The sequence below is a fragment of the Haliaeetus albicilla genome, chromosome 20 (genome assembly GCF_947461875.1).
Source record: "Haliaeetus albicilla chromosome 20, bHalAlb1.1, whole genome shotgun sequence".
NCBI lineage: Eukaryota > Metazoa > Chordata > Aves > Accipitriformes > Accipitridae > Haliaeetus > Haliaeetus albicilla.
Window position 1 is genome coordinate 20898795 of NC_091502.1, and position 23664 is coordinate 20922458.

Consider the following 23664-nt stretch of genomic DNA (forward strand, 5'->3'; position numbering starts at 1 on the left):
TGTTCATTTTGCATATTAACCCAGGATTCTTAGAACTGCTTGGAGAGCTCTTAAGAAATGAATGGTTTCGAGGGAAAAACAAACAAAACCAAATCAAATATATGTATATGAAATTGCTGCACAGTCTTCCAAGTCATTTTGTTTATTCCTTCACTGCTAATGGAATATGACAGAAAAAGACAAAAGAGGAAGTCAGAATTACCATGAAAATATAAAACTTCAAAGTGATATCCTGCAGCTCACAGGATAGCTCTAGTTTTAGGTAAGACAGCCAACCAGATGGATGGCTTTTGAATTCCATTTGAAATTATCCTTGTTGATGTGGAAAATAATTGCTTTATCGATTGACTACTTAGCTCCAAAGATGGCTGAATTTGGTCTGATGTGACAACAATTCGATACCACCATCACCGGCCATTTAACTGCAGTTGTAACAAAAAACATGACAGATTTACTTTCTTTCTCCACTGAAGACAAAAAGATGGTAGCCAAGGCCTGAAATACTAGAACTGAAGTGCCATGCTAATAACAATAACTATTATTATGTGAGATTACAATAAACAAGCACTACATTTCTTCAGGAATGGAAGGAACCACTCTACAGAATGAATGGTTTTTAATAAATATTTTGTATGTAGTAATTTATACAAATGAGATGGCAAGTCTGCAGTGACCAAAGGCAGATAATACATTTAATATTTAATATATGCCATAAAGCAGAATATGATAACAGCAGCTGTATGCAGATATCATCACTTAAATTAAAGAACAAGATCCTCAGTCTGTGAAATAATGAAGGTGCAGATAAAACCTACCACTTTTTCTTCATCAGGCATTGGCAACACTAATACGTCAAAATATTTCTGAAAAACAGCAAAGGCTTTTATAGCACTATCACAGAGCTTTCCAATTTTATGAGTTTCAAGAGAATACAATTTTCATGTGATAAACTATGCAGATACTCACATATTCTTACATTAGACAATCCTAGCCTGCAGGCAAGTCATGCCTTTTAGTGATGTTAACTTATAAATGATGGGTTTGAATCACTATCTTAAAATTGGAAAATTATGTATTAGTGCTTGAGAGAGCACTTTCTTCTAATTGGATGAACTGCAAGTCCCTTCAAGCAAAGACATTTCACAAAATATGGTATTTTAGTTTCAGTTGTGGTTTTCTATTTATACCTGTAGTAAGTGATAGTGTGTTACAGTAATATGAAGTGAAGCACTTAAATTACAGTTGAGAACCTAAATAGTTTGTTAAATCCAGGTTTGGGAAAGTTTGCCTGCTTCCTCATTTTTCTACAGGTCTTTTTTTTAAGTTGCCCCATTTTGCTCTGTCTTAGATCAGGATTCCTAAAAAGCTCACAGCACAGAAGGAGGAGAACACTGAAAAACAGAAGTAAATTCACAGCTGAAGAGATCATAAGACTGAAATTCTTAAAAGACCAGAAGAAAAGGTTTAAGGTTCTGTTCAGACTGTGAAAAAACAATTTTGCTGAAAACATTTTTGAACTACAAAAACTTTTCTTAGCATTAAATAAAAAATGTTTTGAAGGTTTCAAGTGATCATAAATTAACAAAACATCTGCCTAACTTGCCATAAACCCCCCTCTCCCCAAATGCTAAAGTTTGCTATGCGGTATTTAGTGTCCCTTAAATTAGAGAAAATAGGCCAGTACAGTAGTTCAAGTGACAGCCATATTAATATAAAAACATGTATCATCATCAGTCTGAAGCAAGCACTTACAATCAGTTATCAAACAGGATGATCTGAAAGCTCTCAGTGTTCTCTGAAATTGGGAAAGAAATAATTGGGGTTCTTTGTTTGCAAAAGCTCGCTCTTTCATTTTAAGTGCTGTAGCTATTACCTGAGATAAAAAGGTAACCTTTGGCTTTGCTTTAGTAGATAAAAATGGTAAGATTTCTCTTTTCCTTACTGGGAGCAGCACTTGTAAAAATTAAAAAACTCCTCCATTCTGCTGTTCTAAATTGAACACTTTTTTTAGCAGACATTTTAAAATACACCTAATTCCACTGTACTTTTTTGACTTATTTCAGTTGTCACTGCAAGCTGGGATGCTATCTATGCAACAGAACACAAGATTTTTCCAATAAAGCCATCAATCCAAACTAAAATTTGTCAACTTCTACGAAACAGAAGTATGAACTTCTATAAAACTATAAACAGTAATGGAGTAGAGAACATTTCAGTAACAATTCAAGGTAAATCTACAGTGAAATCATACCTTATACTGATGGTGAAAATCTCTGCATCTTCTCATGAAACTTTCGTAACTAATAAATGAGCTAAAAAATATACTACTTAAAACATACTGATTCTTTTCTTAGTATAGTAAGAAAGCTTCACTACTACCCAGTGACTTTAATCAGTGTCATCAAGAACCAAACAAATAGTTACATGAAAAGGAAAGCCACCACGTGCTGCAGAGTTGCTTTAGTCCAGCACAGAAAACAATGAAATGGAAACTCCAGAACTAGTTATGCCCAATGACTTCATCTAACATTTAGACAGATATACACAATTCAAAAAATAAATGTGTACTATGCCCTTCGTATTCATCCCATCTTATTTTTGAGTATTTTGTTGAGATGTCCAGTTTAGGAGCTTAGTCTTTGCTGATTAAGAAGAAAATTAAGATAAGGAGGATAGCCATCCAAAGAGAGATACAGAATTGGGCTGAACAATGCTTAACAGATGCATTAATTTCTAATTTAGAGCCCCAAAACGTAATAACACTCCAAATGGATTAAATGAACAGTCCTGATATGGCCCTAATTCTGACAGCAGGAAAGAGTAGAGGAATAAGTGCCCCCAAGTATCTTTTGTAAAGTGCCCAAAGCTGGGTGGGGTGAACCTGATCAGAACACATCACTGGCTGAATTCACCAGGAATGAGAAAAAAGCATGCTTACACACAACAGAAAAGAGACATAGCTGCTGATCTGTCCAGAGCCTTTCCATCTAAAATACAGTCAACAAAAGGGCAGCTCTAGCCATCACTGCAAGATTCCGATGCAGTTCAAACATTGTCATGATAGTTACTACTGAATTATCATGAAGGCTGTGGGAGATTAATCCTGTTTCTCTATGACTTTATACTCAAGACACCAGAATACCCAGATGGCAGGATCAGCTATCCTTTACATTGTTCCTTTTTTGGGTGTTTTTAAGTCTGCCATTTCTTCTCTCAAGTTTCCGGGTACTCAGCTGTTCTGCTTCACATACCCTAAACTTCATTTCTGCAGCTGTGTTGTCTTTTAAGATATCACATTTCCTATAGAATTGAGGTCAGAAGTTTATTACGTGATCCAACACTGCTGCAGTTACTGAAATCATTATTTTCTGCATTTTTTTTTTCTTCTGGTATATAGTATCAGAGCTTAAATTATCAGTTGTGTTGGTAGGTAAAATATTACACAACCTCTCTGTTTAACTAAGTTTCTGACTGTAGAAATTTTCTACAGTGGTAGAAATGCATTTTTCTGGCTGATTCTTTAAAAAACTGAAATTTGAAAAAAATCAAGTTTAATTTTTATAACTAATCTTACATCAAGCATACTACTCAATACTTCTGGTTTTAGTAAAAAGTAGATTTGCAGTGTGATAGGACAGCATGAAAATCCCAGAGGCCAGTGGAATTCCTTTGGTTTAAAAGCCTCCAGTCAAATGAAATCGTATGGGTTTGAGCACTGTAATCTCTGAATAGTGACTGAAGTTCATAATTCACTGCTCATTCACAATTCTTTGCAGGGTCTTATGGGAAGCTAATACACAAGTAATATTACAAAGTCAAATACCACCATTAAATTGCTTTGTTTTGAATGTCTGCATGTTTGCTCCCCAGGAACAAATACTGCAGTGTACGCAATCCATTCTCATTACTGTTAGTCTTGTTATGTTTCAATACAGAGCAAGAAAAGTGTGTTACTTAAGGATAGGATTTTCAGTTATGTCTAAATACTATTGATTTTCAATAAGAAAGCTCCATTGTATATCCTTCCTCTGTTACAGCCCTCAGCTACTGCAAAGATGCTGGCTGCTAAAACCTGCAGTGTCCCGGGAGTGACTGAAATAAAACACCTACTGTTTGCTACTAAATGCTATGCAAAGCCAAACAGTGAATCACTAAAATTGTACATCTGACTGAACAGACACACAAAAAGCATACAAAAGACAATCTCCCAAGCACAGTGAGAGGGAGATCCTGCAATGATCACAGTTAGCAATTACCTTCAAGACACAGACTATTGACATCAGCCAATATTATCAATCAAGTGTGGCAAACTGATGAATGCACAGCTTTAAATACCTATACAGCTGCAGTTCTGTTTGATACCTTGATTTTCTATTACACAACTAATTTGTGCCTTTGTTTACCTCTCTTCCCAAAAAGACAAGTGAAAGAGTTACATGGCCTTTTAGCACATGTGATGCTAGGACAGCTTTTCTGTAAAGCAGCAGCAACAATTGCATGGGGATCTGCATTCAAAAGGTGCCACTTGGCAGCACACTACCATGACCTCTCCCCTGCCATATTCCAAAAGCCATTGCTACACAATGCATATTTAACTTATGTTCAAAATAGATTTGCAAAATGAACCTATGTCTTTTATATGGTGGTTGCTAGCTAGAAAAATTAACATCCATTTTAAAAAAATCTAACCTTCATGGACTCAGAGCTTGTAAAAGCCCTCATCCTGAATACCTCAGATGAAATTAAAAGAATATTTATATAAAAAGCCTTGCAAATTTCCTTCTTTATCACCTTCAAGTGCTGAAAGATATGATCTACTACACATACACAGGCAACCTAGTGATCTCTGAGTTTATATGCTATTATGGAAGCCAAGATTTGCTTTCATGTGGTAAATTCTCAACCCAGTGAGGAGTGAACTTGGTATATACTGAGTTATATACTGACAGAGACAGACAGGGAAAGAAGCAACTGGAAAGATACTTGCCGCTCCAAGTTTAGGATGGAGCAGCCTTCTTGTCTAAAAAACAGATTCACTTTCTTTATTCACTTTGTGAGTAGGAAGGAAGGAATGGTATGGGAGCTACCACGCTGATTTTCAGGTCCTGCTCTGAATATCACACCACCCCAATTTCACCCCGAGAAATAAGAAACACTGTGTATATAAATACGAAGTTGTTCTTGCACTGCATAGTAATGGTGTGAAAGAGCAGCTCACAGAAAGGTCACCTGAGATATGAGTAGGTAAGCATCACACGAGTGACTAGCACTGAAACCTACAGCCAAGATTCACAGGTTTTATTCTCAACTTCTGCTGTGAGTTTGATGCCTCTCAACAGATAGTTTATTTTTCATGGAATATTTTGAAAAATTCAAAGGAAAACTGCTACAGATATTATAATTAGTATTGATAAGATTTCCAACCAATCTATAACCTATTTTCTTCATTCAGCTTTTTTCATCTGTGGAATATAGAAAGCATACAATGGTATGCTTCCTTACTGCCTAAATTATAAAGATAAAACCCCTGGCTTTTGCAAAGAACTAGCACATCAACTTTTTTCTTCATCCAAATTTCCAGTTAATTTATTTCTATAATATTGAAGTGAAAATTTTAAAAAGGTATTCTGCTTAACAATGAAATTCACTATTTATATTACATATCTGTAGTGAACTTCATGTAAGAACATAGTTAAGAAATGACATTTGTAGCACTAAGCAGCAAAGCTTCTTTAGCTTGTCATAAAAAGCACTTTCTTGGTATCCACTCTCTTTTATGAAAAGAAATGTAAAAATAAAGAGTTTCAGGCATACAATCAAAACAAACATGATGCAAAAATGTTATTAGATAATGATTGCCTCTCTTGTCCATTTCTACAATGCAGCAAAAATTTGGTCATGGAGAATAATTTTTACTGTTTCATCACAACCTGAAAGGATATGTTAATTTTAGTTTCTTTAGCCTTAGGTTACTCAAAATGACTATCATATCACACACTTAGTTTAATTCCAAAGCTTTAAAAAAACCCACTGCTGTCTGCACTACTATTCTGAGTTCATACACGTACAAAATCTCATTAGAGATGCTTTTCTATTAGAAAGTCAATTTAGCATTGTAATTGACCTCAAGGATCCAGACTTTTAGGGGTTTACCCCAGATGCATGTTTAAATATTTCTTACTGTTCGTCAAGAATAGAGGATGATGAATACACTGCTGTGCCAAATAACCATGATATACGTAGAAGAGGTATAGTGCAATCTTGAAAACAGTGCACTATCTTTGCATACTATGGATGGATAATCTCAGCAATTCCACATGTATTAGAAACAAATATACTCCATTACTAGTATAAAAAACTATGTAGAAGCATACTGTAATATTCACATGAGATGAGATGTAAGGGAAACCACTGAAAAAGCTACAGGTTATTTATTCACAGTAGATACGACAGGTAGAATAATCTCATGTGCATGGCATATATTGAGACATGCATATTTCTTCATTTCATGTATATACCATTAATTAAAGACTTGCTTATGAAATAATTACTATGGATCCAAAAATCTACTGCTGTTCATTCTATCTGCAGGTATTGTGCAAGTATCCATTTTCTTTGCCCAGAAATTAGCTATGAAGAAAAATACAGTAGCGAGAGGGAAATTTCAGGCAGGAAAAACAATAAAATTAAATTTGTTAAAAATAACACTTGCGCAAATAAAAACTTTTTGCAAAAGGAAAGGTGAAAATACAATATTCACAATTTGTACTAATGCTTCTAGAAAGGAATTTGGGGTTTTTTTCTGTAACCAGAAGGTTCTGCTGGAAGTGATAAAGCTGATTTAGACTAGTGAAGGTATCATGCTAGACTTCCGTGTAATTTTGTTGAAGGATAAAATAAAATTCTCCCACGTATCTGGGTGAGTTAGTGTTCTTGTCTTGTTCCAAAGACAACTGCAGAAGAAACCATCAACATGAAAGTAGAAAGGATATGTTGGATAATCATGAAGCCTTCTGAAAAAAGGGAGAATTTAGAAACTCTGTATTCAACAGCACCTTAAATGAAAGCCAAAGGTCTCAGTAGAGGAACTTTAGAGGAAGTATACATGCTGCCAATATAAAGCATAATATCTCTGCATCTTACATTTCTTCAGGAGGTAACGAGCCATCTCTACAGTAAACTTCAAATGAAACAAACCACAAGTCCCTGAATTCCTTTATATTTCAGGAAGGGACATGCAACCATGAATTGAAGTTCTACCAGCCTAAATTAACTGCATTTCAGTATTTGACAGGTCAACCAGTTAACAAACCAACAAGTCAGATGTCATCTGAGCTACAGGAGAGGTTAAACACCAAGTTTAAAATGGATGTCTTTTCATTTTCACATTTACCTTTAGGTCCTTTGAACAACTTGATCTCTACCACGGTCTCCAGAATAGGTCTCCTTCGACGAACATACAATCGTACTATGGAGCCAGCTTCTTTTAGGGCCTCCACGGCTTTGCTGTGAGAGACTTCTGACACGTCGACTTCATTCACTCGCAAGATGCAATCGTTGACCCTAGAAGAAAAACAAAGAAGCATAGCTACTAAATGCTTCAGCTGTTATCCTGGATTGAACAGAGTTTTGTCAGTAGTGCTGTAAAATGAAGAACACTTCATTGAGAAGTCTGCCAGATGACAGTCTTAACGCGATATGCTTCATCAGCAATGAGACAGAAACAGAACACTTAGTCCCTCCAAAAGACATACCTGAGTCAAACTAAATTCTACCTAATCACCCAACACCTACCATCCTCCTTCATAAATTGGGGTTGGATCCACTAGAGTGATAGAAATGAGTAAAAAACAAATTGTCTTTATAGGCTTCATTAAAACACTTTTTACTAAACAGTATAATCGAATTACAAGATTCATGCTGCATGCTACTACTACAGTTGCTCTTAAGGAAATCAGCTGATTTAATTTAATATAGAGAAACCACTAATTGTTCAAACACCTCCTTAAATCTCTCACATTTCTTCATCAGAGCCAAAGAATTCTAAGTTGTCAAGGCAAAAATGCTGTCCTACAAAAAAGCAGACAATTTAAAAGAGAGTGTTTCATGCTAAATAATTTGCACAAATTTCATTCTTTACATTTTCACCACTGGCCATAGGCTCCAAGATATGCTGTGTGGTAACAGCATCTATTTTTCATAGAATACTAATAAAATTCCCTAATATTCTTACTTTGGGCACTTACTACATTATCTGAGGATGAACTAATATATTCAGCCTCAAAATGTCCTGGTTAGATGGAGTAATATTCTCCTTATCTGACAGATTTGTCTAAGTTGGAAAGGAAATCTACACCTTGAGAGCACTAAAATCCATCTCCAAACCAGCAGGCTAATGACTTAACTACTGGGCCATACTTTCTTTGCAAATGAGGGTAAGTGAGAAGAGCAAAATCCAAAGAACTGGATGAATTGAGACTATTGTTCTTGTGAAGTACATTTATTATGAGATGTCTCTAAGTATTTTGCGTACAGAAGAAAAAGGCATATGTAAATGAATGTGTTCTGCATGTCTAAAAGGATAATCAGTGAAGAAAATATGAGTTGCTAAAAATATTCCCATTTCCGCTATGTTTCTATACATAAAGATCAACTATCGAATGTTATTCTTTACAGCAAAAGAACACTTGAGCCGAGTATTGCTCAGGAGTCCTGGCACAAGAAGCGAGAATGAAGCTTTACCAAAAGTTTATCTGAACTCTGAGAATTTAGGATGGATTTTTATTATGTTCTTGTGCTGCTGTTTTTATTTAAAAACAAAACAAAACAAAAGAAAAGACAACTATTTGAAACCAAAGACCTTCTGTGTTATCAGCCTTTTGGAAGAACATTTACAGGGGAAAATGTTGACAGCAACCTTTATCTGACAACTGGTTAAACTTGGAAAGGACACAAAATTGATACTTCCCTTCTGATAAAAAGTACTGTATTGCAAAGTTTCCAGTTCTCATTCAATGGTTGGGTTTGCTGCTTTCCTTCAATGCCAGAATTATTAATTTTCCAAATTTTTAATTGTGTGGTTTGGCTGTCAAATTAATAAGTGCTTTAACATAAAGTGCTTTATTTTTTTATGGTGGGTTGACCGTGGCTGGATGCCAGGTGCCCACCAAAGCCACTCTATCACTCCCCTCCTCAGATGGACAGAGGAGAGAAAATACCATGAAAAGCTCATGGGTTGAGATAAGGACAGGGAGAGATCACTCATCAAGTACTGTCATGGGCAAAACAGACTCGACTTGGGGAAATTAGTGAAATTTATTACCAATCAGAGTAGGATAATGAGAAATAAAACCAAATCTTAAAAAACACCTTCTCCCCACCCTCTTCTTCCCAGGCTTAACTTTACTCCTGATTTTCTCTACCTCCTCCCCGCTCCAGCAGCGCAGGGGGACGGGGAATGGGGGTTGTGGTCAGTTCATCACACGTTGTCTCTGCTGCTCCTTGCTCCTCAGGGGCAGGACTCCTCGCTCGTCCCCTGCTCCAGCGTGGGGTCCCTCCCACAGGAGACAGTCCTCCACAAACTTCTCTATCGTGGGTCCCTTCCATGGGCTGCAGTCCTTCAGGCACAGACTGCTCCAGCGTGGGTCCCCCGCAGGGCCACAGGTCCTGCCAGGACCCTGCTCCAGCATGGGCTTCCCACGGGTCCCAGCCTCCTTCGGGCATCCCCCTGCTCTGGCGTGGGGTCCTCCCTGGGCTGCAGGTGGAGATCTGCTCCCCTGTGGACCTCCCTGGGCTGCAGGGGACAGGCTGCCTCACCAGGGTCTTCATCACCACGGGCTGCAGGGGAATCTCTGCTCCAGCACCTGGAGCATCTCCTCCCCTCCTTCTGCACTGACCTGGGGGGCTGCAGGGCTGGTGCTCTCACATATCCTCACTCCTCTCTCCAGCTGCAGTTACTGTTGCACAGTAACTTTATTCCCCTTCTTCACTCTGTTCTCCCAGAGGTGAGAATATTCAGGCCTCTAAAACAGCAGGTCCATGGTGCAATGAAATAAATTACATAAACTGGTGGGATGACTGTAACCTTAATGGCTAAATGATTCTTTTATTATTATTAATCTAGAAACTCCAGAATCTTTTTTAAAAATTTAGGAACATAGAGCACTTGGAAGAGAAATCATTATTCACTAAAAAATAAGACAATTTCAGAGAAGAGAATAAAACAAGAAAGCTGAAGCAACATCTGAACAACACACAGACTGTGATGGCGTATTTTTCTCCTTAAATCTACGCAGAAGGTTTTCAAGGCCAATACTTGGCATAGTTGTTATTATCTAAAGACAGAAGTCTGTGACAGTGGTCTTGGGATACTTTTTCCTTCTATTTAAACTTTTACAGTACAGTTCCTACTCTGTAAGAACTCTGCTCTTTTAGTGACCTGTAAATGCTGCAACGATATAAACCTAAAATAATAATAGCAAAAAAAGTCAGTAAATCCAGTTTAAGAAAATTCTTTCAGATGATCAAGTGTATGGTCTTACAACTTAGGGGCAAAATTATTTCGCCCTTGCAAACAGCTCTCCAATGTATTTTCCCTGCTTCATTAAGATATTCATGTGACAACTATATGGCAAAAGTTTATTTCAGTTGATACATGGATTACTTTCCTTATTTATCTCAAAATCTTCCTAAGGCCTGTAGGTGGGTATACACTGTATGTAGAAATTAGTTGCAGGCACAGTTTCAGACCTGTGCCAAGAAGATCTGCCTCATAATCCAAGACAGTGATACACAAATCCAGCAAAAGAGATCCTTATAGTTTCATAAATACCTACAGCAATTCAACACCAAAAAATCAAGGCAGGAGGAAAAGTGTTCCAAGAAGACTTTCCTTGTTTCCACAACAAGATACCATAAATATGTTTTTTTAATATTAAACCATTTCTTTAACACTCAGCACTTTTAAATTATTACCATTCTACTTGTAAACCCTAATGTCATATACTTCTTTGAGTAAGGTCTATTGATACAGTTATTCTTTAAGATTGAAAAAAATTGTAAAAATTTCTAGTGAATTGTAAAAAGTTCTAATGAGAGACAAAGCAGAAAAGGAGGTTGTATTCTAAGCTACGGCTAATGACTTTTGCAACAATTAAACTAGAGGAAATTCTATTTTCTCTAATTCTATACAAAAAGAACTCTTAAAAATTATTCCTAAAATGTAGAACTTTAATTGCTAAGATTTAACAATATAATCTCATCTGCTAAAGATACAGCTTCACAGAGTTATTGACTAAATTGATTCATGTTTCAAAGAAAAGCAATATGTGATCAGAAGTGTTTTGAAGAATGGAAGTGCTGTGCAGAAAAAAAAAAGAATTAAAATATGTTTTAACCATATTTTAAAAAAACATAAGCCTAAAAGCAACGTGCATGCTATTGTTTCCTTGGAAAAAGAGGGACTTCATATCTCAGTTCAGCACAGCATATAAGTCTGATTAATTTTTGAGGTATAAATAATCCTGTTTCTATTTTAGCCAAAATACTCAAATGGGGACTTAGCATTATGTATATACTTAAATTTATTCAGGTCTGCAGAATCACCCCTCCAGGTAACTGCTGAGTTAAAATGAGCTAGGCAGCTCGTCCCATGGCACACTGGCTCCTCTACTTTAACAAAATGGATATATTCTACAAGACTTTTGTAGTATAATTCAGATATGAAGGACCCTGGATCATAAAATATAGAACACTTGCTATAATCATGCCATGACAGTTACAACTGATACAAGAAATATGAGAGAGATCTTGCCATTAAGGGGAAAGGTCAGGGACACAGAGGTTTTTCAATAGTTGTTGCTATCTTCAAATCACATAAGGGGTTGATTTAAGGAAAAATACTGTTCCTTAAGGGGTTATTCCAAGTTTGTTCTAAACCTGACTACCTTCATCTGAGTTTCATGTTTACAGTTTTCAAGGAATTATGCAGACATCCTTGAAAAACTGATAATTGCTTCAGTCAAGTCGTAAGTAAACAAGAGGAGTACAATCCTTAGGCGCTTATTAGAAATATAATAAGAGATATAGTAGGCGACAACTAGTAATGATCATTCTGTTCACTTGTTCTGTGCAATATGGTGCCCTGAAGAGAAACCCAAAGCCTACTAGTACTGCAGCAGAGAGCCCCAGAAGACCAAATGGTCTTGCCAAGACACATTAGACTGCTTGCAGCTCCATAAAGGAGCTAGCTGAAACCAACTATGGACTCAAGAACAAGGGAATGATCTGTGCCCCATGGGACAACTTCATGACACTAAAAGCTGCAGTAATCCACAGGTCTTTGTTATCATCCAGACACCTCCAGACTAACTGGCAGTCTATTAATGGGACAGTCCTGCTCCTCACAGATACAGTTACCATGCTTTCTATTGCAGAATGGCCAACATTAATAAATTACCTCTAAGCAATTCTAACTTTTTTTTTTAGCTGCCTTCTCAGCAAAACTTGAATTGATATGGACTTTATTTATTCTTTAGTCAAAGCTTAGAAATCAAGGTAAAAATACTGTTACTAAGGGAGAATCAGTGCAAAGCTATGGAATATATCAGGTAAATATATACCTCCATATATCAGTACGGAGGTATCGGGTAGACAACAAAAGTAAGAGAGAGAAGCACTAAACTTTCACTTTATTTCTTTGCTCCTGCTTTGTCTAACCTTTTTAGCCAAAGCCTCCCTATAAAAGGGTCGATGCTTTCTTTCTTCCAGAAGTTACAAGAACACAGCATTTTAAGGTGCTTACAGGTGACAAGCTGAAAGGACTAATAATTATCCTTTCTTCAAGTGATCAGTGAATAATAATATAAATATATTATCTGACCGTAGGAGAATCATTCTAGCCCATTAGTTCAGGATGACTGACTCTCTCTCCCCTACTTTTTTTTAATTCTATATGCACCCTTCCGATCCCATAGTAAGTGAAATTTACAGCATATAGGGGTAAAAAATGTAATTATTGGTACTGGCCAATATAATGTCTTTCCAAGAGGAATAAAGCATTATTTTTTTTTAATTTCAACTAAGAATTCAGAATAAAGGATCTCAAATTTACTACAGCAGTCTTCAAATCTGTCTTTCCAATTGCAGAATACAGAGCTAAAACTAAATGCCAATAATATACATGTACCATCGGGCATACTGTTTCCTTAGGTACAATGATCCTTAGACACAAGATCCAATTTCTGTAGCAAATTCACATATACCCTCAGGACCCTTTCTGACATTGTAACGTAGTATAAAACTACTTCTATGTCTATTTTAAAAACAGAAAGAGAAAACTTAGCAGTAGAATAAAATTTCTGGCTATTTCTGGAAGCTAGAGAGGATCTAGTGCTTATGAAAATGTCTGATGAAGGTACCAGCCAATCCTAACACAAAATTTGACACTTACGTGCTTTATAATGAAATTCCAAGTATCTCACAGAACGGGTACTGACTGAAAATAACACTTGATAAAAGTTATGATTTTGGGGCGGAGAATAATTTATGAATGACACAGCAGAATTTGAGCTGAACTTAACAAAAAACCTTAAATCCTAGGAGTGATTTTGATTTAAATATAAATGCAAATATTGGTACAGTAAAATGGTAACCCAACTGTATTTAACATGAAGGCACTTGCTTCTAGCAAGAGCAGGATTGTCTTTGGTTCTGAGGAAAGTAAATAAGGACTAAAAACACAGTGTTTCATTCCTGCGAGAAAAAAAATAATCCTTCAATCCTCTGAATCCTTTAGCAAGTGACATTAATCTATTACAATGAAATAAATTGAAAAAAATATAATCTTTTCCCCCAAAATGCTGGCCTGGTGCCACCCCAACTCTTCCTGTGCAACCCTGAGCAGGTCACTTAACTTCTTTTTTTCATGATCTTCAAATAGAGGATTAAAACCCCACCTGCGTCCCACTTCCTTTGTCTCCTGTTTACAGTCTAAATAAACTTTCCAGAGGAGAGCCTACACCTTCTTGGCTCATCTCAAACGGGAATAACCCTCAGTGCAGCCTCTAGGCATACTCAGCATAAATAATAGATAACCAACAAAAGCAGCTCCCTGCCTTTAGCTTGTAACCAGTCTTCAGAAGTGAGAGATGAAGGGCAAACACTTCCACCATGCACAAAGGTTGCGCTGTGTGTGCATTTGTGTGTGTGCAAAGACGGGAACTAAACTCTTGCACAGCATTGCTGTAAGTAAGTTCACCCAGACGGATGCTTTCTCCACCTGCACTGGCAAACCAGTTTCGGTGTGTTGGCCATTGGGAGCCTGAAGGCTGGAGCACAGCTGAGCTAACAAGTCTTGCCAAAAACCAGGGTGTGCTCATTTAAGCCTAGTGCCGTGCTTCTGCAGCCTCACAATTCATACCAGCAACTGGAATGATTTGCAGCCCAGAGACTGAAATAAAAACATTTTACAAATGGTTTTGATTTAAGGGTATGTGTAGATTTTACTACAACATAATGGAAACCCAGTCTGTCCTTCAGCATACCACCACCCTTCAGCCCACAGCTGCCAGTATAAGGTTTTGGAGGGCGACCTGAAATTGTGTTGTTACCCCCACAGTTCACTGTTCAACTTTTGCAGTGTTTTTGGTATAGAAAAGAGCCACCTATTCTTTCCAAGTGAAAGTCCATCTCTAGTGTGTTCCTGTCTAAATGGCAGAATGCAAAAGAAGCAGAGGAGCAGCAGAAAAAGCCTGCGCATGTGGATCCAGCTCCGTCCCTCCGGATCGGTGCGGTGTCTCAGCCACTTTTCTGATTCCCACATCCAGGACCCACTAGCACAAAGTTCTAGTCCTTGTCCTCTGGAAGGTTGCACGAGAAAGCAAAAAGGACAAAGGAAATTCCTCCTTTGTATACGAGGCGTCCAGTGATGGTTTAGGATGTAAAAATGCCTACTGTAATGCAGTCAAAAATTTCAGATCACATCCAGGAGGGCTTAAGGTCACACCAGCGTGACTTGCAGGTGTGCTACCAGAGGACTTTGAGCTTTATTTTGGTTCCAGAACAGAGACTGGAGCCCAAATTGTCAGGGAATAATTCAGATTTCAGAAAATACTTCTCAATTTCAGAATGTGTTATTGCCTGAAATGACTGTGTGTTTCCATATCCTGTTAATGACATGACCTTCCTGAGATCTGAGACACAACCAGCACAGCTACTGAAATGTCAAAAGACATTTACATTTATTGTCCTTCACTACTGCTTTAGTTACTCATGGATTTTTTTTAAAACAACAGCCATCTTAAGGAAATGTCAATGTATTAAAGGGTCAGCATAATAGTAATTGAATTTAAAACACAAGTGACCGGTAACAATATAGTAAAAATACTAGCGGAGCAGCTCCTTATCATACACAGCATCTCTTTACCCCTCTCTCTACGTTTCATTTATGACTCTAATTTCTATTTTTGAAGTTGCAAGTCAGAAACAGACAGCATACTGCACTATATAATTAGGAATGGAAAAGTCCCTGCAGCCTTTAGACTGTTAGAAGAAAATATATTTAGAAGCTTGAATATGTTCCTATTCACACAGTTTCAATAGAGGACACATCAGCATTTGCACTTTTTTTTTTTCCCTTTTTTTTTTTCTTAAAGGTCTTAAACTCAGCTGTAAGACTTCATTCCAGGCACAAACTTGGCTAAAAAGCGGTTTATCTGTTGTTTAAAATACTTTGAATCATTTCTGCATTCTAGCCTAGTTCAGAGAACTTCCTGGGGCAAGGCTGGGGCTTTCCTTCAGTTAACCCTTTCTGCCACACTGAACAGATCCCTTTATCCCTTTAAGCAGTGTGCCTTTATCACAGGGTGTCTGTTTGTTTGGGAGTGTTTATATACACCTCTTGGTTGAAAATACCCACCAAGCTAACATCGAGAATCCAAGTGAGTCTGACCCCAAAGAAAGCTCATACTACATCAAATTGGCACAGTGAAATCCCATGCAGAGATATCCAAGCCAGCTCAGACACTGACAGAGTAGATCTAGCATGGAAATACACCTCGATCAATATTTTCCATATGTCTACAGCCAATTACCACAGGTAAAAGGCCATATTAATGCAGCTCTGCAATGTTGAGCTCATTTAGCACTAGCTTGAGTTCCAGCACAACCTGCCATGCAGTGATTGATTTCAAGAGGGGGCCCATTAATTGCTACCAACAGGAATAAAAATAGAAAAGAACAGTCACAACCCTGTAGTGCAAAAACCTCTCCCACAGATTAAAATCAGAGACCTCGGCCCCTGGCAGCAGGATTGCTGCAGAGACACACAACTAGGCAGCAAGGCAAGACGGCCATCAACGAGGCTTGTGCCAGAGCTACCCAGCGGAACCTTACCCACCACATCCCTACCCAGAAATCAAACCCCTTGCCTAATGGAAACACTGCTGCCCCTATTGCCTGAATGTTCACACTGTAGGGAAGATCCGAGCTAAAATGTGTGGAGTAAGGTGTTCGGTTGCCTAGAAGATAAAAGCTATATGAAGCCATAATCCAGACCAAGGGTCCATCTAGCCTGCTGTTTCTTTCCAATAGTGGCCTTTACCAGATGGTAAAGGAAAAGCGTTAACACTGTATTTACCCAGAATACATTTTCTGCTGCTGACAACTCGGGACTTTCCTGAGTCAGAGGTACCTTTTTTTTTTCATTTAATAACCCTGGATAGATTCTTCTTCCACAAATTTGTTTAACTGCTTTCAAAACCCATGTAAACTTTTAACATCCACAGTGTTCTCTGTCAATTAATTCCACAGATTTGCTACCAGTCAAATAATTATCTCCTTATGGATATTTTAACCTGCTGCTTATTAGTTTTATTTCATGTTCCCAAATGCTTTCATTAGAAGAGACAGCAAACATTGTTCCCTGGTCATTCTGTTTCTCTCCTGTAGTTAGGAAACAGGACATAATCTCTTACATCTCACAACTGATTTTTCATCATAAGAAAAAAGCCCCTGCTAGACAAACTCTTCAAGCCAAAGGCATATAGCTGAACTACTGGTAACACTAATTTAATTTCAGAGACGGAAACACCACCACCCATCTTTCTGTTTATCTGAATGCCTCTTGGCTGTAACACCTACAGATTTATAACTGAACTCTGAAAAAAAAGGTTGTTTGTATTATGTTTTTTCTTGACAAAAATGACATTGTTTTATGCTGAATAAATTTTCCAGTCAAGCCAAAAATAAATTTCATTCTATTATGCATCAAAATAAAATTGAATAAAATAAAAGGTTAGAAAGTCAGGAAAACAAAAAATCAAAACAACAATCTGCTGTCTTATTACCCAGTATCATCTCCTAGAAAACTACTTTAACTACCTCTGCTTCCATCACTGAAGCTGTTGCACTTTGTATGATCTAATGCTCTTAAATTGCAGTCAAAATCTCCCATTATTCAGGAAAGCATCCTCAGTCACAAGACTAGAAAGAAATTCTGCCTCTTGCTTTGACTTGATGAAATCTTTAAAAATATTACAGAAATTGTAACAACAATAGAAACTAATGCAGGTACGTGTAAGATTGCTGCTGAGCAGTGCTCAGGACATCCATAGAGAGGAGACCCTGGTCCACAACCTCTACCTGACTCTCAAAACAGCATGCTCACTGCAAGGTTGCTTTGCCCCAGTTAACATTTACTTGTCTTTGAGGAAGTGAAACAACTCTGGAAGGAAAGAATAAAATACGTTGATTTCACAGCCTCTCCAGTTTAATGGTCTGATTACTCCTCTGGAAGGTGTAGGCTCATGTTCCCCAGAAAGAGAAGGATGGTGAATGCAGGTTTCCCTTCAGAGGTGAGCTGAAAGGTGATTCTGCCACTACTGTTGTGAATGAAAGAAGCCCTGATTTACTCTTTTCCCTTTGCCACTGAAGAGCAATTTGGACCTCATTTTGTATCAAAAAATGTTTGCTCAGCTTTAGCATAGTATTCTGAAGTCTTTTTAGACCTGAAATTTGTAGATAGCAAATTTTTATGCAGTGATGCAGCCAGCACTCCATTAAGAAACATTCACAGGGCAAGGGAGACTTAAAAAATAACTTATTTAAACAATTAACAAGTCAAATAAAGAAACTGTGTAATTTAAATAAATTACCACATATATTGAAAACTTTTAAAAATTTACTACTGCCAAATGCACTAAGCATTTCTATTTTAAATGACTGATTTCCAAAAACATCTTGGTAAGCAATTAATATCAGGAAATTTTTAGCTGTAGGAGTGAATTTGTTACCAAAATTTCAAAATTAATTCTAATTTCAAAATCAATAACTTGACCTTATTATTATTTGAAGCTATCTAAAAGCTGAAGTTTCATAAACTATATGAATGCTCACTGCATGGTATTGACTTGGTGTTACTTAAAATTTACTCATGATGACCTCATGCAACATGATCAATAATATCTAGGAGCTGAAAACTATGGTAAATTCCACATCAACTGCAAATATCATTCTCTACATCCTCATCTTAGGAAAAAAACGTATCCAGTTAAAATTTCTCACATATCTACTCAAAGACTGAACCAACACCACCACTACAAAAAAGTGTCATTCTTTTTGTGTCTGATAAAATTCAGAGAGGCTAAGGATGCTTCACAGACAAACCCAATGCAGACTGAGGAGAGAAGCAAAACCCCACTTGGTTTAATGCCTCCCAGAAGAGCCGCATCTCCTTATACACAATTTCCTTACACACACTTTGAGAATGGGAAGTAGTTATTAGCTAATGGTAGCTCATCTCACAGGGTGTAGCTATATGGGGTTGAGGGAGGAGTAGCTGACACCCATTCAGCTTCCACACAGACTCAAGCATAAACTTTTTGAAAAGTCAAGTCTAAGTACATCTACAACAGGAGGACCTCTCTTTTTTTTTTTTCTTCATCAGTAACATCCTGAAAGCAGAATGATATCCTGTCACTGTATAATACTTTTGGAGGTACAGCTGTTCTAAACCATTTATAATGAAATTATTTTCTGTGCCATCATGCCTTCAGTTATTGCTTGGCTAGCATAACACAAGGCAAATGAATTCTTTTGCTAGGTAAGCCACACCTATAGGAATTTTGTACAGAGTTTATGTTCTTTCGCTTCACACATAACTCCTTTTAAAATGCCCCTGAGTAAGATAGACTTGTCACCTCCTCTTCAAGCAGAGGCAGGGGCTGTGAGACACAAATGTAACACAAATGTATGTCATGGTAAAGCTGCTGGTTTGGGGATGAGCCCTTCCCTTTGCCAGATGCACCGGTATAAAAGACAAATCAAAACAATTCTCCACGCGTAAAAGACCATTTTGTACTTAACAGACCTGAGATTCCCACCTTAACTTACTGCAAATCAAGTACAACTTTACGAAAAACGGTAGATCTGAAATAGTGCAGAGCAGGCAGAAGCGTGAGGTGATTCAGGGCAGTAGAAGGTCAGCAGCCGCTGGCCACACGCCCGGTTAGCAACTGATCAGCCGGTAGGCCCGACCAGCCCGCTTTTTTGCTTAAACGTGTTTGATTACGAGCTCACGACAGCGAGGGGACGGCAGAGGAAGCAGGCGGTGAATTGTTGGCAGGGGCGGAAGGGGAAGAGGAAAAGGAAAGGGAAGGGGAAGGGGAGGGGGAGTGCAGAGGGTGGGCAGGACCCTGGGGCTGGCAGGGCCTCCAGAAGGCTCTCAAACTTGGGTCAAATTTTCTTTATTAACCTCTTTCGCGAGAGCTATAGGAACTACTATTTCCTTTTTTCCATTCCTCCCTCCCCGAATTAAGCTGCTTCTCCCACCCGGCATTCCTCCTCCCTCTGCGTTTCTCCTCCGGCTCAGTCTCCAGCTTTGGTATCCTTCGCTCTTACCACATCTTCCCATTCCTCCGTCCGTTCTCTGCCTCCCCAGTTATCCTCAGTCCCTCTGCGTCTCGTCTCCCGCCACTGCCATGTACGACGCCTTCCTTCCGAAACTACTCCCGCTAGCCACCGAGCGCCGCGACTCCCCGCGCATCCAGCCTCGCTCGGCAGCTCGGCTTGATCCGGGCGGCTCCGGCAGCAGCCTCTAATGGTGGCCAGAAGGAAGACTTCTGCTCACAGAACCAGGATTCGCGTCTGCCCTTCGAAGCCAGAGGCCAAAGTGGGACAGCGGAGAGGCGAAGAACGAGAAAAAGGAGGCGGAGGTAGCTGGGGGGTGTTGCGAGAGGAAGGTGTCGAGGTAAAGAAAGGGGAACGCAGAACAAAACCCGGTAAGTTCCCAGGTGACGGAAGGCACCAGGAAGCTGGGAAGCTCCTCCCAGCTGCAGGTAGAGGAGGATGCCCCAGGCCAGGCTCCGTAGGTGTGGTGGAGGGCAGGGGTGGCTTCGCAGCCCTGACTTACCCCCCGAGCCCTCCGGTTTAGCTGGCTCCAGCGCCATGCGGGGGCTTCGAGGCCCAGAGCCCCGAGGAAGAGCAGCTGGCACGGCCCGGCCTCGGCGAGTCCAGCCTGGGGATGGACGAGGCGCTTCCTCGGGACTGAGGTACACTCTGCCTGCTAAATGCGCCGAGCTACGCGGTTGTTCCTCACCCGCGGTTAAAATCCTCCCGACTGACAGTAGCGCTGTCTGAAGCGTATTCAGGTTTGTGCAGGAAAACCAGTTAGAACAGATAACCCAGAAGGCAAGTCCGGATTCAGTATTTTTACAAGCACTTTTCATCTGGGGCTCTCAAAGTGCTTTGCAAATAGGAACTCCTTTAAACTCCTCAACAACCCCGTGAGGCAAAGATAATGATCACTATACCCATTTTACAAATGGGGAAACTTTAGCACAAAAGAAGAAAACTGTTGCCACAGATCAGGCATAGCAAGTTGAGAACAAAACGAAGCAGTCCTACCTCCCAGGTGCTTGCACTAACAAGTAGAAAACCCTCCCTTCCGCTCTGATTTGATTGAGAATAGCTATTCCAAACAAAGCTGTAGCGTTAAAAGAAGTGGAGGAGAAAACATGCAGTTCAAGTTCAGTAAGAAACTTCAGCAGCTTCAGAGCATCAGTACCATTCGGCTACACGCTTAACGCAGAGCTAGCTGCAACTTTGAGCAGAATGCAAATAGGTAAGTAGAAAAGAAAAAAAAAGCTTGCTTTTCGTAATGGTATGATTCAGAGTAACATGCAGAATGGCATGATGTAAGCAACACATCCAAACAAAGTACTCGCACATCTTGCAAGTTCGATATTAAAACTCACATGCCATGGGGAAATAAATTTAAAACCCCTGCTCTCACATCTGCACTAGAAGTGGAGTAAGGAATGTGACAACAATGATGAGGTACTATCAGGAAATATGGTTTGGCTAAAGTCAGAAAGTCCAAATTGTTCATTCAGACCACAGCCAAGAGTTTTGACAGCGTATGAACAGACTGTCTCACGTGTGTTAGTGGTTTTGGCTGTCAGAAGCAAAAAGTTGACCAAGCTTTTTCTTGAAAGTTTTAGAACTAGATCTTTGCTAGTTATAAGGAACTTAATTTTTTTTTTTATGACAGTTAAGTGAGTTTCTTTTTAATCCAAAATCTTATTTTCAGGTTCGGTGGGAATTGAAAGAAACGAAGAATTCAGCAGTACCCCAGAGGATTACACCTGTCGAGTACAGGAACAGCTGTGAAATATTTCTTCCTTGGCTAACACTAGACTCCATAAAGAGCCAATGATTTCTAAGGTATGTAACCACAGAAGGCTTCTTACTGCAGATAAATTATCACTGAGCTATTTAAATTCATAACTGCAGTAGCAGTGCAAACATGTTGATGAAATAATCACTTGGATTTGGCTGCATGGTGCTGTTCTGCTGCTGCAGCACTCTGGGGCGATTGTAATTTCAGGCAGGATGGGAACTAAAGGAATGCTTGGGAGAGAGCCCTGTTAACCAGTTCAGTACCATTGCATGAAATACCTAGGGCAATGGGCATTAAGTGACTGCAGTGTATCTAAAGTCCTAATAACGTGCTACTTTGCTTAAGTGTTATTCACAAGCAGTGCTATCAATTAGTGGAAAGCAGCTCAGAAACTTACAGGGGGAAGAAACTGATCCTTTGTGTTACAAAAGAAAACATCTACAAAAATGTCCATCACTGCTGTCCATAAAGAGGCTCCTAAAATTCAGCAGTTTCAAATACCACAAGCCAGAGAGGTACCTTTTTCTTCCCATTAAATTCTGTTCTCTTTACCGGAGAATTCAGCTGTTAAAACATAGTTTATCTTTCCTTTCTTGCACCACATAACAGAATTTTTACAGCCTACCAAATTATTTTTTACATAGGAAAAGCAGAAATACAATCAAATTCAAAGACACACTGGGGCTCTGCAATACCAAGTAAGGAATGCAAACATCACATAGAAAAAAGAGAAAATGAAAGATTCAGCTAAAGAAAAGTGAAGTGGTGAAGGCAACAAAGAGAATTACATGGTAATATATTCCACGGATGAAAAGATGTGTAAGTTGATAATTTAAAACTTGAGCCATGGTAAGACATGTTCAACTTTAAAAATAATGTATGAAAATTTGATTTTCATTTTGTGACCTGCCTTTTTTCATTTAGTTCCCCTGTGGTAATTCTATCTTTTTTTTTAATTCCACAGTCACTCAAAAAATGATACACACAGATACACAGACCAACAGAGTTAATAAGATCAAACTTCCTAACACAAACCAGGACAGAGCGAGCAGTCAATAATTCACAATCTAATTTATGACTGTCTGCAAAGCAAGCATGTTTTGCCTAATGGGGTGAATGCCTCTTTATTAACTTACTACTAAATTATGTACTGAACTAATAGCATTGTCAGAGGCCTGTAAACAGTGCAGATAGGAATCAGTGTTTTGTGGCAGCACTGTAATTACAATAACATCCTGAACAAGCTGTATGCCATTGCAATGCACATAGACCTGGTACTGATAGGCTTAATACAAGATCAGAAGTTAACAAACAGGGACTTAGGCAGTGAATCACAAAGCAGACACACTTCTGTTTTGATATATAATGATGGTGAAATAAAGCCAGTTGCCCAAGCTGGATTAGAGACACATGACACACTTGTAAAGAACATTATCTCTCCTGGGAATAGCTCTTCACATTAATCTGAAAAAGCCTCTAGTTTTTTTCCTATTATCACTCCCAATTCACTTCTTAGTAAGCAATCTAGACCTACAAATGGATACTAACAGGAAACAACTGTGTGCCTGCTGCTGCTAGAGGGATTTAGGTTTCAGACTTTTCATCAGAGGCAAAGCATGGTCAGCTCTGGGGCAAAAATGGAAGGGTGTCCTTTATCTAGCCAACTCTCAAGTGGGGACTTGCTTCTGTTTCCTCTCGTCCATTTCTTCTTTCCTTTGAGTTTCTCAGGTAAACTGCACACAATAGTTATACCAGGGTGTTTCTTAATTCCAGTTTTCAAGCTTTGCATGAATAGCATGATGTTGTAAAATTTCCTCTCTGGTTCATCTTCAGTGAAACACAAATATTTTTAAAAATCTGATCAGAATGCAATCTTTACCCTTAATTTTTCTTAATTTTATTTTTTATTAAAATATGCATGAGAAAGGGTCTTATCGTCAGAGTTCCTCTCTTGCTACGTATACCTAGCTAAGTTAATAATCCTTTGG

The 23664-nt window shown here is 38.6% G+C and overlaps 1 protein-coding gene and 1 long non-coding RNA gene across 39 annotated transcripts in view; one reads left to right on the forward strand and one right to left on the reverse strand.

Annotated features, from left to right (window-relative positions):
• Positions 1 to 23664, forward strand: part of LOC104318653 (uncharacterized) — a 541518-nt gene that overhangs the window by 484690 nt on the left and 33164 nt on the right. The gene's annotated exons all lie outside the window — the stretch shown is intronic.
• The window catches only part of DLG2 (discs large MAGUK scaffold protein 2), a 1018165-nt gene that overhangs the window by 318245 nt on the left and 676256 nt on the right, over positions 1 to 23664 (reverse strand). For 34 of the 35 annotated variants that reach the window (XM_069808461.1, XM_069808468.1, XM_069808464.1 and 31 more), the window contains one exon: positions 7394 to 7563. In XM_069808461.1, the coding sequence (XP_069664562.1) occupies positions 7394 to 7563 (170 nt within the window). Of the gene's footprint in view, positions 1 to 7393; positions 7564 to 19896; positions 20079 to 23664 lie in introns of those variants that run through there. The other variant, XM_069808497.1, reaches the window with a different exon arrangement.